Source organism: Neltuma alba, unplaced genomic scaffold, assembly GCF_004799145.2.
Source record: "Neltuma alba isolate B1F8T4 unplaced genomic scaffold, ASM479914v2 tig00011997_pilon, whole genome shotgun sequence".
Classification (NCBI taxonomy): Eukaryota; Viridiplantae; Streptophyta; class Magnoliopsida; order Fabales; family Fabaceae; genus Neltuma; species Neltuma alba.
In genome coordinates this window covers 99,379-113,672 of record NW_021636570.1, presented here as the reverse complement: position 1 = coordinate 113,672, position 14,294 = coordinate 99,379, and the positions used below count along the sequence as shown (strand labels likewise).

Sequence of the window (14,294 nt, the reverse complement as noted above, 5' to 3'; positions counted from 1 at the left end):
TCCGGTCCTTAATATAAAACCTATTTAACTAATTTGATTAGATTAAGAAAGTTAAGTAAGCTAGTTAATTATAAGAAATATGACACGTTTTTCATAAAATACTATAATCATATTTCTTAATACCTCATCTTTCTCTTCTACTTGATTATGGTTGAAAGGGTATCCATAGGGGTAATTTAAAGATAATTGATAAATACGAGAAATGGGTCTTATATTTAGAACCAAAAACAACTCACCAATTGGGTCTTATATTAAGGACCGGAGGAGTATTTTTTTCCGGGAGAAAAAGTTTTTTTTCCGGGAGAAAAAGGTTTTTTTTATCGTCTTTTTAATCTTTTTTAATTAGTTGGTTTGATTTTCCTCTTTCTTCACTCGGCCTATAATCCCCGCCTCAATGTGCTCACATAATACTGGTGGACCACCGAGGCATGTTTGGCGCATAATGTAATAAGTAAGCCGCATTTTTATGTCAAGCATCGTCAATTTGTTGTCGTTTTTATTTGTCGGAAAAATAATTTATAATTGGCACTATTTGCCTTCAAAAGTAGGGACGTACTGTATCTGTTTATAAATTTTGGAGATGAAATGGAAAGGATCTCAACGGTTTTTACATTAAAAATAATAATATATTTATTTCAAAAAAAATAAATTAAATGGGACTAATTGAATCAAACGGACTTGGGATCCCAGTGCGTCGCATGGAATTTAAGAACAAGAGAATAATATAAAAAGAATACAAATTGAGGGAAATCAAATTTTTATATTGTTGTGGTACATGCAGCCAATAGGATTACGTATTGTTGTGCTTCAAGCAATGTTCAAAGTCAAACGCAGAAAAATAAAAAAAAAGAAAAACCAAAAACCGGTGCAAGATAGGGTATTTTAGACAGAAATTCACTATATTTGTTTCCATACGGGCAATTTCGTTAGAACCAAGGTGGTCCTGTGTATATTTAAAGAGTATTTGCTGCAAATGTAAGAACGTGATGTTGGAGCGTAATGTTTAAGTTGTGTGCCATGTACTATGCTGTGCTCTTCCTTCATTTTCAAGTCCAAGCCGCACAATATTACGTTGTTTGGATCTGGGATGTATAAACATTTATGAATATTTTTACGTAAATTGAGACAGTTTTTTTTTTTTTATATTTATCTCGTTTTATAAATCATGATTAAAAAATTGTTTATAAGTTATTCTAAATAAATTTTATATAAATAAACTGGTCACTAGTATATTAATTTTCTTAATTAATTTTATTATCAGAATTTTATTCATTTTTTGAATTAATTTTTTTTTAATTGAAAAAAGGGAAGAGGCGAGAGATTTGATTATTTATTTGTTCAGACATAAACTTTTAAGACCGAAAATTTCTGTAACGGCAGAATTAGAAACTAACTTTCTTATGGATTCCTTATTTATAGTTGCAGCCATTACTTGGAAATGTGGAAGGGCAGGAGACAGGGAGCCAGATACACCCAAGTGCCAGAAAAGACAAGCTTCTTGAACAGCTGTAATGGCAGTTTCGTAATAACGGTGTGAAATATGCCCTTAGTATAATATTTTAATAATAAAATTATATCCATTGAAGATCCAACTTTGCCATTCAGAAAGTCCCCAATTTCCCTGCTACGAGTCCAAAATTCGCACTCTTGAGAGAAAACAACCAGACTTTGGAGAGAGATACGGAAAAATTTTATAGCTAGGACCAGAATTTTAGAGCCTGAAACACTGGTACGCGAGAGAGAAGCACAGAACGAGAGTGAGACTGTGGGGAGAGAGTTTCGGCATTAATGGCTGAGGGGAAGGAGGAGAGTAAATCTAGCGAGGAGAGTGTCAAATTGTTCGTGGGTCAAGTGCCCAAGCATATGACGGAGGCCGAGCTTCTTACAATGTTCAAGGAGTTCGCTCTGGTGGACGAGGTCAACATCATCAAGGACAAGGTCACTCGGTCCTCTCGAGGTTCTCTTCTTTCTCTCAATTTCAAATCTGGCATTTCTCTCTCTCTCTGATTCGATCAAATGTGCTTCTCTTCTAAATTTGCAAGATTGGTCAGATTCGTAGACTTATTGCTCCTCTGCGTCTCGTTCCAACCCTAATTTCTTGCTGTTTCGTTGTGTTCCGTTGCAGGTTGTTGCTTCGTGATTTGTCCGTCGAGGCAAGAGGCAGACAAGGCGGTCAATGCGTGTCATAACAAGAAGACGCTACCTGGGGTTGGTTCAACTTTCATGTCCTGTTACCCTACTTTGTGTTTGGTTTTTGTTTTCTTCTTTTCTCTTCCCTGGATTAGCATTTGTTTTGAACATTCATAATGTCTAAGTGAAGCCTTCGATCGAAGCAGACTAAAAGGCTAGTGCCGTAATATTCACTGATGCTCAGGGCCACCTACTTCTGGGTATCTTAAAAGGACAAGAATGATCTGATTTTAGTGTTATGCGTGGCATTTACTATTTTTGGGTACCGAACTCACGACTGCAACTTTAACTGAAACCTATTTTAGGCTTCTTACGATAAATTTGCATCAACAATGTAGTGTAGTTTAACACCAACTAGATGCTAACCGTAAGTATTAATGTGGGTTACTAATTTCTTATGAATTTACTTTAAAATCCCAGTAGAATGGGAAGAATAGACGTGGAGCCCATATGTGGTGATTTTGAGGGAAACGGAACATCATTTTATTTAGTTTAAGTTAGTTTTACTCCAACTTACATGAGAAATGCGGGCGCAATAACTTTATTTTTTTTTAACTAGATATGTAGAAACTAAAATAAAAAATCCATTAGGAGAGGAAAGGGTTAATTTTTAATGATCCAAGCTTTAAGACCACTTCCTCAGTATAAATTATCACTGGAGAATTCATAGTGAACTATTCTTTTAGAATATTTGTTTTTGAACTTTGTGCGTCTTGACCCACCGGTGGTTGCTAAGGTAATCTTATGAGTTGTGATCCATGGAATTGTAAGAACACTTAGCAGGATTTGAAATATTTTGATTCCTTGACTAGCCTTATTCTTACCCCTCAACACCCTTAATGATAACTTTACGAATGTCTTTGTTTGCATTACTGTATGATATTATATCCTCTTATAATTCTTATTTTAACGGGGAAGCACCCTATTCTTTGTTTCCAATTCAGGCATCGAGTCCGTTGCAAGTGAAGTATGCGGATGGCGAGTTGGAAAGACTAGGTGTAATATAATTCCATTAGTTAGTTAAAAATTTTGTTTATCAAATATTTTCTCAGAATTATTTAAAATTTTGTGAGCCAGTTTTCCTTTGTTATGCTTTGTTTCTTCTTTTTGTTTTTCCTTTTTTTTTTCCTGGAGGCATATGTGAATGCGTACACGTGCCTTGATAAATAAGTCTTGGCTTCCTTTCCAGAACACAAACTTTTTATTGGCATGCTTCCAAAGAATGTTTCTGAGGCTGAAGTCTCCGCTCTTTTCTCCAATTATGGAACCATAAAGGATTTACAGATTTTGAGAGGTTCTCAGCAAACAAGTAAAGGTGCTGCTTTAGAAGTTAAAGATATCCTTTCTTTTTTTTTTTCTTCTTTTTTTTTTGGTTCCGGTTGTTTGTTTTTCTGAACTACAAAGGCTTATTACATGTTCTCCTTGGTGGTAGGCTGTGCGTTTTTGAAGTATGAAACCAAAGAACAGGCCCTTGCTGCTCTGGACGCAATCAATGGAAAATACAAGATGGAGGTTAGTTTAATTGAACTATTCTTGAATCCCAGACATTACATAATTTGTTTAGTTGTATGGAGTCAATTGTTACACTATGAATCTGGGCTGAAATGTTTCCATCCGCTACTGTATTATAACTGTAACTGTAAGCAAGGAAAAAATTTGATCTAAAGTACGTGCTGCAACTACAGTAGCTGATCAAAATACTTGCCAACACATTGGAACTAATTTATGTTTGGTTGGAGGGATTGAAATTTTTGCTTCCCTTGTGTTCTTAGTTTCAAGATTACCCTTATGATATCCCAAAAACATCACCTGTCTCTTACCGTGCTTCTCTCTCTGTAGCTTCTTCTCATCCTTCTTTCCCTTTAGCCGATGCCAACCTTTATAGTGAGATTATTCGATAAAACTAATTAAATAATTTTTTAAAAATAGATTAATAAAAAATACTTAGTAAATAATAAATGGGTATAACAAGTGAGGTGAAAGTTGTTACATTTCAAGATAAATTATAATATAACCGTATTGTTTTTTTTTTTTCCCGGGGCAAAGAGAGAAAAAAAGAACTTAAATTTGAAAGGGTTATAACGGTCAATTTACTATCCCTCAGGGCACCTAAACCAAAAAAAAAAAAAATTATATCTCCCTTTTCTCCTCTTCCCTCTAAACCAAATAAGAGAACATTAAAATCTCTCCCCTCTTTTCTCCGGTCTGTTGAACCAAACTCACTCTAATTGTAATATCCAATTTAACTGGCAAGATGTATGGAAAGGCATGGTTTTATTTTATTTTTGGTGGAGAAACACATGGTTTTAAACTACACTACTGACAAACACACATGGCAAGCTTACTCATCCATGAACATTATTCATTGGTGTTGATTCATAAAATTTTTGGTTGTGTGTGCGTGTGTGATAGAATGGAGAGAGCATGCTTTTAAACACAATTACGATTTTAGTTGTAAATTGTGCTTGCAGCATTTTGGACCTTCAAGCGGCATTCAGCCACAAAATCCTGTTGGTGAGGGACATCAACATTAAATCTTGTGTGTTGAATGTAATTGCAGAAGCGCTAATACTTAGTATATTAGACCTTATCTGAATTTGGAAATTTAAACCTGGTTTTGTGCCCTTAATATATGCAAGATGATTGTTCATGCTTAATCCTTACTCATTATTTATATGATGAGACTTGAATTGAAGCCAAGTCTGGGCAAGAAATTACTCTGGTCTCTGAGGCTTATACTGTCTGCATTAAGTGGGCCTAAGTTAAAAAATCTTGAGCTTGGGATTGCTACACGAGAATACACTTGCGCTGGCATAAATATTTGTGAATGTGCAAAAACAAACTTAGAGTTATACATTCATGTCTCATACGCAATCAATTGGAACATGGATGTACCTTGGATTACATCTCCTATCTGTCAATAGTTAAAATCAAACACTGGACTTTATGCTTCCCTTTTCTTTATACAATATGCTTATATAGTTGATCTTTTTCGGCTGATATGAGCTGGTGCAGATTATGATTGCCAATGATGTTGCTACATTGGCATTTGGGTTAATCCATTTAATAGCTATCTGATTATCCTTCTATAGGGTTCAAGTGTTCCTTTGGTGGTCAAATGGGCAGATACAGAAAAGGAAAGACAAGCTCGGAGGGCTCAGAAAGCACAGTCCCAAGCTTCTAATGTGCCACATAATGACTCTCAGCATCAGTCATTGTTTGGAGCCTTGCCAATGGGTTATGTTCCACAATACAATGGATATGGCTATCAGGTGAATTAGATACATCTTCTGTGATGCAATGTATACTCTTAATGACACTTTCAGGCAATTTTTCTTTAGCATTATCATATCATCCTGTCACAAATCTTACCTTCATCAGTTTGTTATCTTTGTGGGGGCGTATATTTGACCAATGACAATGTCCTGTTGATAGGCTGCTGGGGGTTATGGGCTCATGCCATACCGCTTGCCACCATTGCAGAATCAACCTGGTTACCATAATATGATGCCTCACATGAATCAAGGAAATGCATTGGGACCTGAACTTGGTCCCAATATGAACCCTAGAAATTATTCTGTGCCTCCTGGAAGTTACTATGGTTCTTATCCTGCAGTTCCAGGTATGCAGCATCCAATGGCATATCCTGGAGGAGTGATAAGTCCTAGGCCTGTGAGTAGCTCTCCCGGTTCGGTTTCACCAGCAGGTGGAAGTAGCAACTCTGCCACATCTTCAGGTGCCAATAAGAATTCTAGTCAGGTTGAAGGTCTGTGGTCTCTGTATTTATGCATCTACCATCCTTGTTCTTCCATTATTCTTTATTTCTGAAAAAAGAATTGAATGTCTAGTTAGCGATAAGTGTGTCAATTTTTTCATTGTCTTTCGCCAACTCAGGACCACCTGGTGCCAATCTCTTTATTTATCACATACCTCCTGAATATGGAGATCAAGAGCTGGCAAATGCGTTTCAGCCTTTTGGTAGGGTTTTGAGTGCCAAAGTGTTTGTTGATAAAGCAACTGGTGTAAGCAAATGTTTTGGTAAGCCTGTACGCTCTCTGTTAGTGAATTTGATGGGTTTGCTTGGAGATTTTGGTGTCTTATGTGCTACAATTTTTCAGGGTTTGTAAGTTATGACTCTCCAGAAGCAGCACAAGCCGCCATTAATATGATGAATGGATTTCAGTTAAGTGGTAAGAAATTAAAGGTTCAGCTTAAGAGGGACAACAAGCAGAATAAGCCTTACTGATGCAAAACATTGTAGAATCCACATTGTAATTCATGATCCATCTGATGTTTATACGATTTGTAATTTCTGTAACATGAAAGTTCATTTAGACATTGATTATTAATTGATTGATTTTTCCCTCCACGCCTATTGATTGTATTTTAACTTTCTGGTTTCAACCATGAAAAAGGATGGCACATATTTCTCTGGCACCAAACCATTGGTTCAGCCACCAAATATTAGTTATAGAATTTAGATCATGGTTTTGTAGGTTCCTTCTCATAATTGACATGTAGTTGTGAGAAATTATTTGCTTCTGCTGGCGTCACTTGTTGAGCGTGATAGCCTCAGCCTGGGTCCATGCCTCTTGGTCGGATTGACGGAAGCAATTATTTCTCAGCGCGGTGGTGGGAGAGGGAAGGATCCTTTCTTAGCAAGTGGATTTAGTGGACGATGGATATCTGTGGTTAGAAATGCACAGATAGTGGCTCAAGGCTTTCGGGTATAGTCATAATCAGCGTAATCATCAATACATTATTTAATAAAAGCATAAAGTTGGCACAAAAAAATTAATAAAAATATAAAACTTTTAGTTAATATATTCACAACTTCAATAAAAATAATGCAATTTTGTTTTTCAAATTTTATATGACTTTTTTTTTACAAAGAAAAATCCTGTATTTTCGTTCAAAGGCTCAAAGCATTTGAAGTATTAGGACGGAGAACTCGATTCGCATGATTTGAGCATATCACGCCGCTTTAACGAGTTTTATGCGGTCGAGGAAGCGTGGAACACGTGAAGGCTGAATTTTGTCACAATCAATCTTCAATTTAATGGTTAAAATATCTTACAAGTATCTTAACTAATGCACGACCCTGCCTGGCTTGAGTTGGAATTTCGCTTTTTTGTTGAAAGCAGGCCGATGTTTTCAATGTTCCTTTGCTTTCAAATGGCCCGTTGGCACATTAATATTCGTTTGCACGGGCCACGTCAGGCCTAGGTTTCTTTTGTGTTTGTTTTTTGGTTTGAAAAATTATTATAAAATTTCAAGAAAGTAACGTCATCCCCAAAAAAGTAAATTGCATATAATAATATGTTTCGGATTAAAAAATGATAAGAAGTTCATGTAGTTTACTTTTAAGATTTTTTCTAATAATTAAATTCATTCCTCATAGCTTCAGTGATTTTTCATGGCGCATTTTTTTTTTTATTCCTTTATAGTGATAAAATATGAGGCCACTAATATAATTTCTTTTTTTTTCTTCCTTAAGAAAAACACTACATCATAACAACATCGTGATCAATAGTAACTTGTTTCAAATAAGTTAGGTTTATGCAATTTTGAAATGTGCTGCCTGCCACAAACGCGAGGCATGCTGATGCCATTGTCAGCATGGTTAGCGGAAAACAAAGGAGTATTTGTGAAGAATCCAGAGGCCACCACCAGTGGTGCGGTGGGCCCATTTCTTGTTCCACTAATTTGCTTCTTGCAGTTCCCATTCTGTATTACAGGGACACAGAATTGTCTAAAACATGCCCTAAACGTGTTGTTTGTATTTTGTTTAATTGATTTTTTGTGATTATTCATAACTTGGAAGTTTTTGTCATCTCGGACTTTTCGACCATCTCAGATGGGAGGCTTCCGTTGTCAAAGTGACCAATATTAAGTCTAAAACTACAAAAGAATATTTCGTGGGGCGGCTGCCTTGTATGCCCTATGATGTATATCAAGTTACACAAGTTATTTGAAACCGGACAAGGTTGTCTCTGTTTCTTTCCTCAAGATGGTAAAGTAATCCGTTTGTGCGATGGATCTTCTAGAAGGGTGGGTGAAAATCCCTGTACTCGCAATTGGGCATGAGCTAATCATTCCATTATCTTTCTAGAAGACGCCCACAACAATGTTGAGTCGTATCTCTTTCGCTAAAAGCGTCACGTTTCTCTCTCGACTGTGCACTTTGTTCGCATACAAAATCTGCAGAATTCCACATAACCTTCCATTCGTTCTCTCTCTCTCTTTTGTACAAGATGGACATGAAAGGCACTGTAGATGTATCTTGTTACCTGCGTTTTGAAGCCACTGGGGATTCTGAAGCCTCCTGTGACCCCATCAAGGATCCTAATATTGCTTGTCGAATTTCCATATGTGACGATGACGATGCTCAGTCTTGCTGCTACGATTCATCTGAGAGTGTCAATTCTGACCAACTCATCAATGGGTACGAGCCTGACGAAAAGAGGATAGAAGATGAAGATGAGGAGGAGGTGTGTGTTTATGGAACAACGTACAGAGAAGAAGAAGAGGAAGATGATGATGATGATGATTGTGAGATTCAAGTGCAGAAAAAGGTCAGAGTGTGTGGAGATTCAGGTCCAAAGAAGATGGATGAGATGGAAAAGAACAGACTCTTCTGGGAAGCTTGCTTGGCATCTTAAAACTCCATCAGATCATCTCACAGATTCTTCTGGCTTGTATTGTGTAATTGGTTAAAAAGTTCTGTGAAGAAGGCGTTTAGTGGATTCTAGGTATGGCTAAAAGCTCGCATTTTTATGTAATTTTCTGAACTGATGCCCCCAACTGTATATATGATGCAGGTAATAAGTGCTGCCATTCTTTCTGGGCATTTTTGGTCCTTTACGATGATGATGATGATTTGTTTCAAGTTTAAACAGTAGAGTGATCAGCTATACATTAAGAGGGTGTTTACTTTTGAGAGGCACTTTTTCACAAAACGAGACAAATTCTTTCATATATTTACTTACTTTATAAACCGTAAAAGCACTTTTAAAATCATGATTTGGTTTCTATCCAAATATCTTTTAAATAGTTATTCTTTCGGGTCTTATATTTAAGACCCGAAGAGTATTATATTTGCTAATGTATTTATTGGTTTGGTCTATTTTTAACTATTTTTTTGTCTTACAATCTTATGAAGTCAGCTAAATTAAAATTAGGGATGTTTCTTTGATATTTAATGCCGACCCGTCAGTTGGCTCTGATTTTCTGAATCACACTAGAAAGTTATATTATCTTTCGAAACAACAAAAAAATGCTACTTATATATAGTTTGACCGAATTGTTCTTATATTTATTTTTAACATCAGGGTACCTGTTAAATATAAATTGAACTAACCGATAAAACAAATTATCTTTTTATTATTCTTCTGAGATTAAAAGAGTAAATTTGTAATTTGAAACTCATAATAACTGATAATGAATTTTTTTATTAAGAATATATTTTTAATTGAAAATAAATATTAATTTCTGGAGCATGTTATTTTTTTAATTTAATGTTTTATAATTTTAGGAAATCATATAACTTAAGATAAAGGTAACTCTCTCGTTGATAATTAAAACTGCAAGGACTATTCAATCTTGAAAGCTTCCCTTTTTTTCCAAAAAAAAAAAAGGGAGTGAGGAGAAGAAAATTTTACAGCTTTTAACTCAATGAACTTCTGGGTTGCTGAGGGGATAAAGACAAATAGCTTATTACTTGCTTTTACGAGTGCTTTTATATAAATTGAGACAGTTAAATATAAGATTTCTTTTATAATATAATTTACACTATAAAAAAATTTTATATTTAGAATCGAAAAAATATTTATTTTTATATTCTGTAAATTATGCCGGAAAAACTAAACATTAAGAGGAATCATTGCCTTGCTGGTAAAAATAAGCCCAATACTCTCTCTCTCTGTGTCTGCACTTCCACTTAAATGGCCTCTGTATGTTCCACCCCATCAGAATTCAGAAACTGCATCCTCCGACCACCCACTGACACCGACTTAAATAGAGGTATAAAGTACAGAACTTTGGACCCCAAGTTTGTAAAATTGAACGTGCTAAAACAAGACATACTAGATATAATAATGAACGCATATCACTGATAATTTGCACTCAACCTCACCAACTTAAGAGATTCCGAATTCTAAATTATGCGCACGTATTATACAGTCTATTCAAATCGTTTAAATGAAATAGAACTGATCTGTTCAAAGGATTGGGGTTGGGAAAAAGAGGAGAGGGTGTGATTTTCAGAGGTTGAACAGAGGATATGGAAGAGATTGCTTGTTTCAGTCAAGTTAGTCGCCGATGATACAATTGAAACGGCAAGATAGTTCCTGCTAGTCAAGGAGCAGAAAAGTTGGAATGCTCCAAAACGTTCCAAGATTGCTTGTTTCAGTCAAGTTAGTCTGGGTTTGGATGATTGGTATGATTCCAAGGGATGTCATATGATTCCTACATTCTAACCTTGGTACGCTTAAAAGTGGAACTGGAATCCATTAAATTTTAATCATACATAGCGTACATAGCACATCCATCCCAGGCTAAAACCGAGTTTTCACCCTTCTGAAACATGAAGTTGTTGCTGCCCATCCCTTCTCATTTGTCATGGTTGGAATACTTCAGAACTGGGGAACATACACAAGAACCAGGTCCTGTTCAGCCCTGAACTGAACAAGACCCTTCACACAGCCCACACCAACCAAACATTTCCTACCCCTTGTATTAATTTACACAAGCAAACCCTGCTTGTAAAGACAAAATCTGAAACATGGTCCTCAAACGCTGCTAAACAGAAATCTAGGTTCCTAAATGGAGGGAAACATTGGCATTGGCGAAACAGAACCTGTAAATTTAACCATCATCTCCATATCATTGCTGCCTGTACATCCTAGTGATGGACTACTGGTCTCAACTTTTGATCCCCTGGCAGTCTGAGCTGTCCTTGATCTTTCACCATGCGAGCAACTCAAGCAAGAATTCTCGGTTTTGCTATCAGTAAATGACATAGCAGTTTCCATGTTACTGCCAGAGCGACTTATGGGGCTAGCACAGTCCTCCCGCAAATCTCCTGCAGGTTCTTCTGAGTATTCTTTTGTGTGTTCATCCAACTGCTTCAAGAAGCATTCCTCTATGTCACTCAGAGACTCGGCACTGCCTTCTTCCTCTTCACTGCTGGGGCTGTAGTGTGCATGTTCATCATAATCTGACTTGCTTCTTCTTAATTCGCCACTCGTCTCCATTTCTTGCTGACTGTCATATCCCTCCTCAGATTGGCGATCTGATGAACGAAATGACATGGGTGAATATCCTCCTGTCGTTGTTTCTTCACGTTCTCTAAGTGTCTTCATTATCAAGGTCTTCAGCAAGTTCATCACTTGGACCGCATGCATCAGAGCAGTTAATGGATCAGACATCTGTAACAGATGACCAAAATCAGACAGGAAAATTAAGAACAGATGATAATAAGAGTTCAAACATGCATGTAAGAATAGAATCATAGGAGAGCTAAAATGTAGAACCTAGGAAGTAATTTTTATTTTTTTACTGATTAAGGAGACAAATACCTGAGTCATGTTTGGAGCAAAGACCATTGCAATATTTCTTGCATTCATTTTGTTGAATTCTTCCTCCTCTACAACATCAGCCATGAGGTCAATAGCCCAGTTGAGCAAGGCAGCGTCAGTTGGTTTTAGCTGCTTCACGAGCTCAACTGATTCTTCTTCTGTGTTGCACTGAAGAACCTGTTCGGGTGAAAGTCCATCCAGAACTCCTGAAGGAAGCTCTCGAAACCAGGCTTTAATTAAGCCTGCTAAACAGTGCACATCAATGTCATCCGGAACAATCCCCCTATTCAACTGGTCTCTCACATGTTCTTCTTGACTGTTTTCTGGGTTTATGCGAAATATTCCTTCCCGCTGAAAAATCATCAAAGTTAAACACAGATACGTTATATGATGTTAAATGCTTGTGATTGCAACATCTTAGCGCTACAAATAGCTAATATTTATCATGAAATTGGTACCTTTAGGCCCCCCTGTGAGTATAAACGCTCCTGCATAAGTAAGAGAATAGTGGGCACACTATTTCCTTTTGAATCATAAGAACACTGCATCGATTCTGCCGACACGCCAAAAACACTTACACTGCAAGTTTTGATGATTGTAATCACAAATTAGAAAAAGACTGAAATTGTATTTAGAGAATGGAAACGCAAAGAAACAGGAAATGTCACAGAACATTACATGCTTGAATTTATGCAAGACAGTATGTAACGTTAATATCTGCACAGACCTTCCTACTAAGCTAATGTCCCGAGACATTGATACGTTGATTAATGAAACCGCCTTCTTTATCCACAACGACGTGGGAAAAAAATGAAGCATATAATGGATATATGCCTCAAACCCAAGACTAGCACAAGCTTCCCCACTATAAAATGAAACATATAATGGACAAATGCCCCAAATTACCCCTTTTTTTTTTAATATAAGCGAATAACATCGAAGGATAATGCACGGCCTAAATGTTGTCATTTGATGCATTATTCTTCTATTTCTAAATTCTAACCACTGAAGTGTGTCCTTTACTAGCCCTAGAGTTCCTTCAATCACAAAAGCCTCCTTCCTCCTCCAGCACACACGCTTAAACCCACCAATAACCAAAGCTTTCCTCATTCAGCACCAAAGAGCTGAACCAATAACCAAAGCTTTCCTCATTCAGCGCCAAAGAGCTGAACTTATAAAGGAAGCTAAGCAGAACCCATGTCTAATCTTCAAAAAATGAAATAAACCTGGACCGGATGAAGTACCTAGCACTGGGAACCCGGCCCGGGATCTCGATCTCGAACTCAACAGGAAGACCCAGAAAACCATTGAAACGATCGAAAGTGACATGAGTGATGTGCTGAACGTTCGTGGGCCATCCTATTTCCATGTGATGAACAGAGGGTCTAACCTCGTCGGGTCGATCCACCCGACACGACACCATGGACTTCCTCAAAGCGGCCAAGAGGATTGCGACGAGCGACAACTGGTTCTGCTCTTCTTCCGCGGCAGTTCTTCCTCTCTTCGCTCCTTTCCCTCCGCCGCAACCTCCGCCCTTCGTTACCATCACAAGCCCCGCCATTCTCTCTCTCTCTCCCCCCCCTCTCTCTCTCTCTCTCTCTGTCTTCAGCAAGAGATTTTAAATTTGAGGGATGGTTGTGGATTTTATGAGTTTTGTTGGGTTGCATTCAAGAGTTTTGAACTTCAAACGGCCATTCATTTCAAATTCTCCTTCCTTTATCCACAGTGTTCTGACACTTCTGTCCTGAGATACTTCCCGCAATTACTAAATTGCCATTAAACTACTCTCAATCGATTCATTTTTAAACTCGTGATAATTATAAACCCAATTAAACTTATTAGTTTATTTATCAAATTTTCCGTTTTTATGTTTTTAGCTTACAAAATCATGTTAACTCGTTCTTAAACTCGTACTAAATTTTTTGATTTGATTATGTTTAGTAACTTTATATATGAATTTTATAAAAAAAATTTATGTTAAATGTGATAGGGTTCTAGTTATAATCCAGAAACGATTCGTGTATATATATATTTCACAAAAACGTGAAATCAAAGTAAATTATGAATATTGATGAATATAAATTTAATTATTTAAATTTAAAATATATTTAAATAAAATTATTCTCATTTTTTATATATTAATTATTTGATTATATATTTTTAATACCAGTCTATTAATAAAAATAAACTCTTACGAGTTTATGATCCAAATTTAAATCATTATCACGAGTTTTTTTAAACTCGTGAGGTTGACAACCTTAACCCCAATTCACTCACACTTAATCGCTTGTCAATTGTCATTATTGCTGCCGATGGTACAACATTGTTCCCAAAGGGAAAGATCCGGGAGTTGATTAGCCTTAACTACCGCTTAATGGATACACTTCTATAATTTTATGTTGTTTTATTTTGAATTTGAACGGATGGCATTTTGGATTTGTTACAAAACAGGAATGATTCACTGTTTAATTAATACTATTAATCAAGTACTGCAATGTTAATGATTGCTGCCAGAAAAAAGGATGA

At 36.5% G+C, this 14,294-nt stretch overlaps 3 protein-coding genes across 3 annotated transcripts; 2 read left to right on the top strand and 1 right to left on the bottom strand.

Annotated features, from left to right (window-relative positions):
• The first annotated feature begins 1,608 nt into the window (after window positions 1–1,608).
• Window positions 1,609–6,559, top strand: LOC114720737 (RNA-binding protein BRN1). Its single transcript, XM_028906421.1, has 9 exons — window positions 1,609–1,957; window positions 2,126–2,208; window positions 3,135–3,186; window positions 3,380–3,505; window positions 3,623–3,702; window positions 5,283–5,462; window positions 5,626–5,956; window positions 6,085–6,228; window positions 6,309–6,559. The coding sequence occupies exons 1-9, from the start codon at window positions 1,789–1,791 to the stop codon at window positions 6,434–6,436; spliced, it is 1,293 nt and encodes a 430-aa protein (XP_028762254.1). The 5' UTR covers window positions 1,609–1,788; the 3' UTR covers window positions 6,437–6,559.
• A 1,885-nt stretch (window positions 6,560–8,444) lies between these two features.
• Window positions 8,445–8,852, top strand: LOC114720772 (uncharacterized). The gene has a single exon (XM_028906468.1). The coding sequence runs from the start codon at window positions 8,445–8,447 to the stop codon at window positions 8,850–8,852; it is 408 nt and encodes a 135-aa protein (XP_028762301.1).
• A 1,824-nt stretch (window positions 8,853–10,676) lies between these two features.
• On the bottom strand, window positions 10,677–13,386 carry LOC114720746 (rho GTPase-activating protein 2). The gene is made up of 4 exons (XM_028906436.1): window positions 13,013–13,386; window positions 12,227–12,347; window positions 11,769–12,119; window positions 10,677–11,618 (listed from the first exon to the last, which is right to left on the bottom strand). Exons 1-4 carry the CDS (start codon window positions 13,327–13,329, stop codon window positions 11,010–11,012), a joined length of 1,398 nt encoding a protein of 465 aa, XP_028762269.1. The 5' UTR covers window positions 13,330–13,386; the 3' UTR covers window positions 10,677–11,009.
• Window positions 13,387–14,294: the final 908 nt, after the last annotated feature.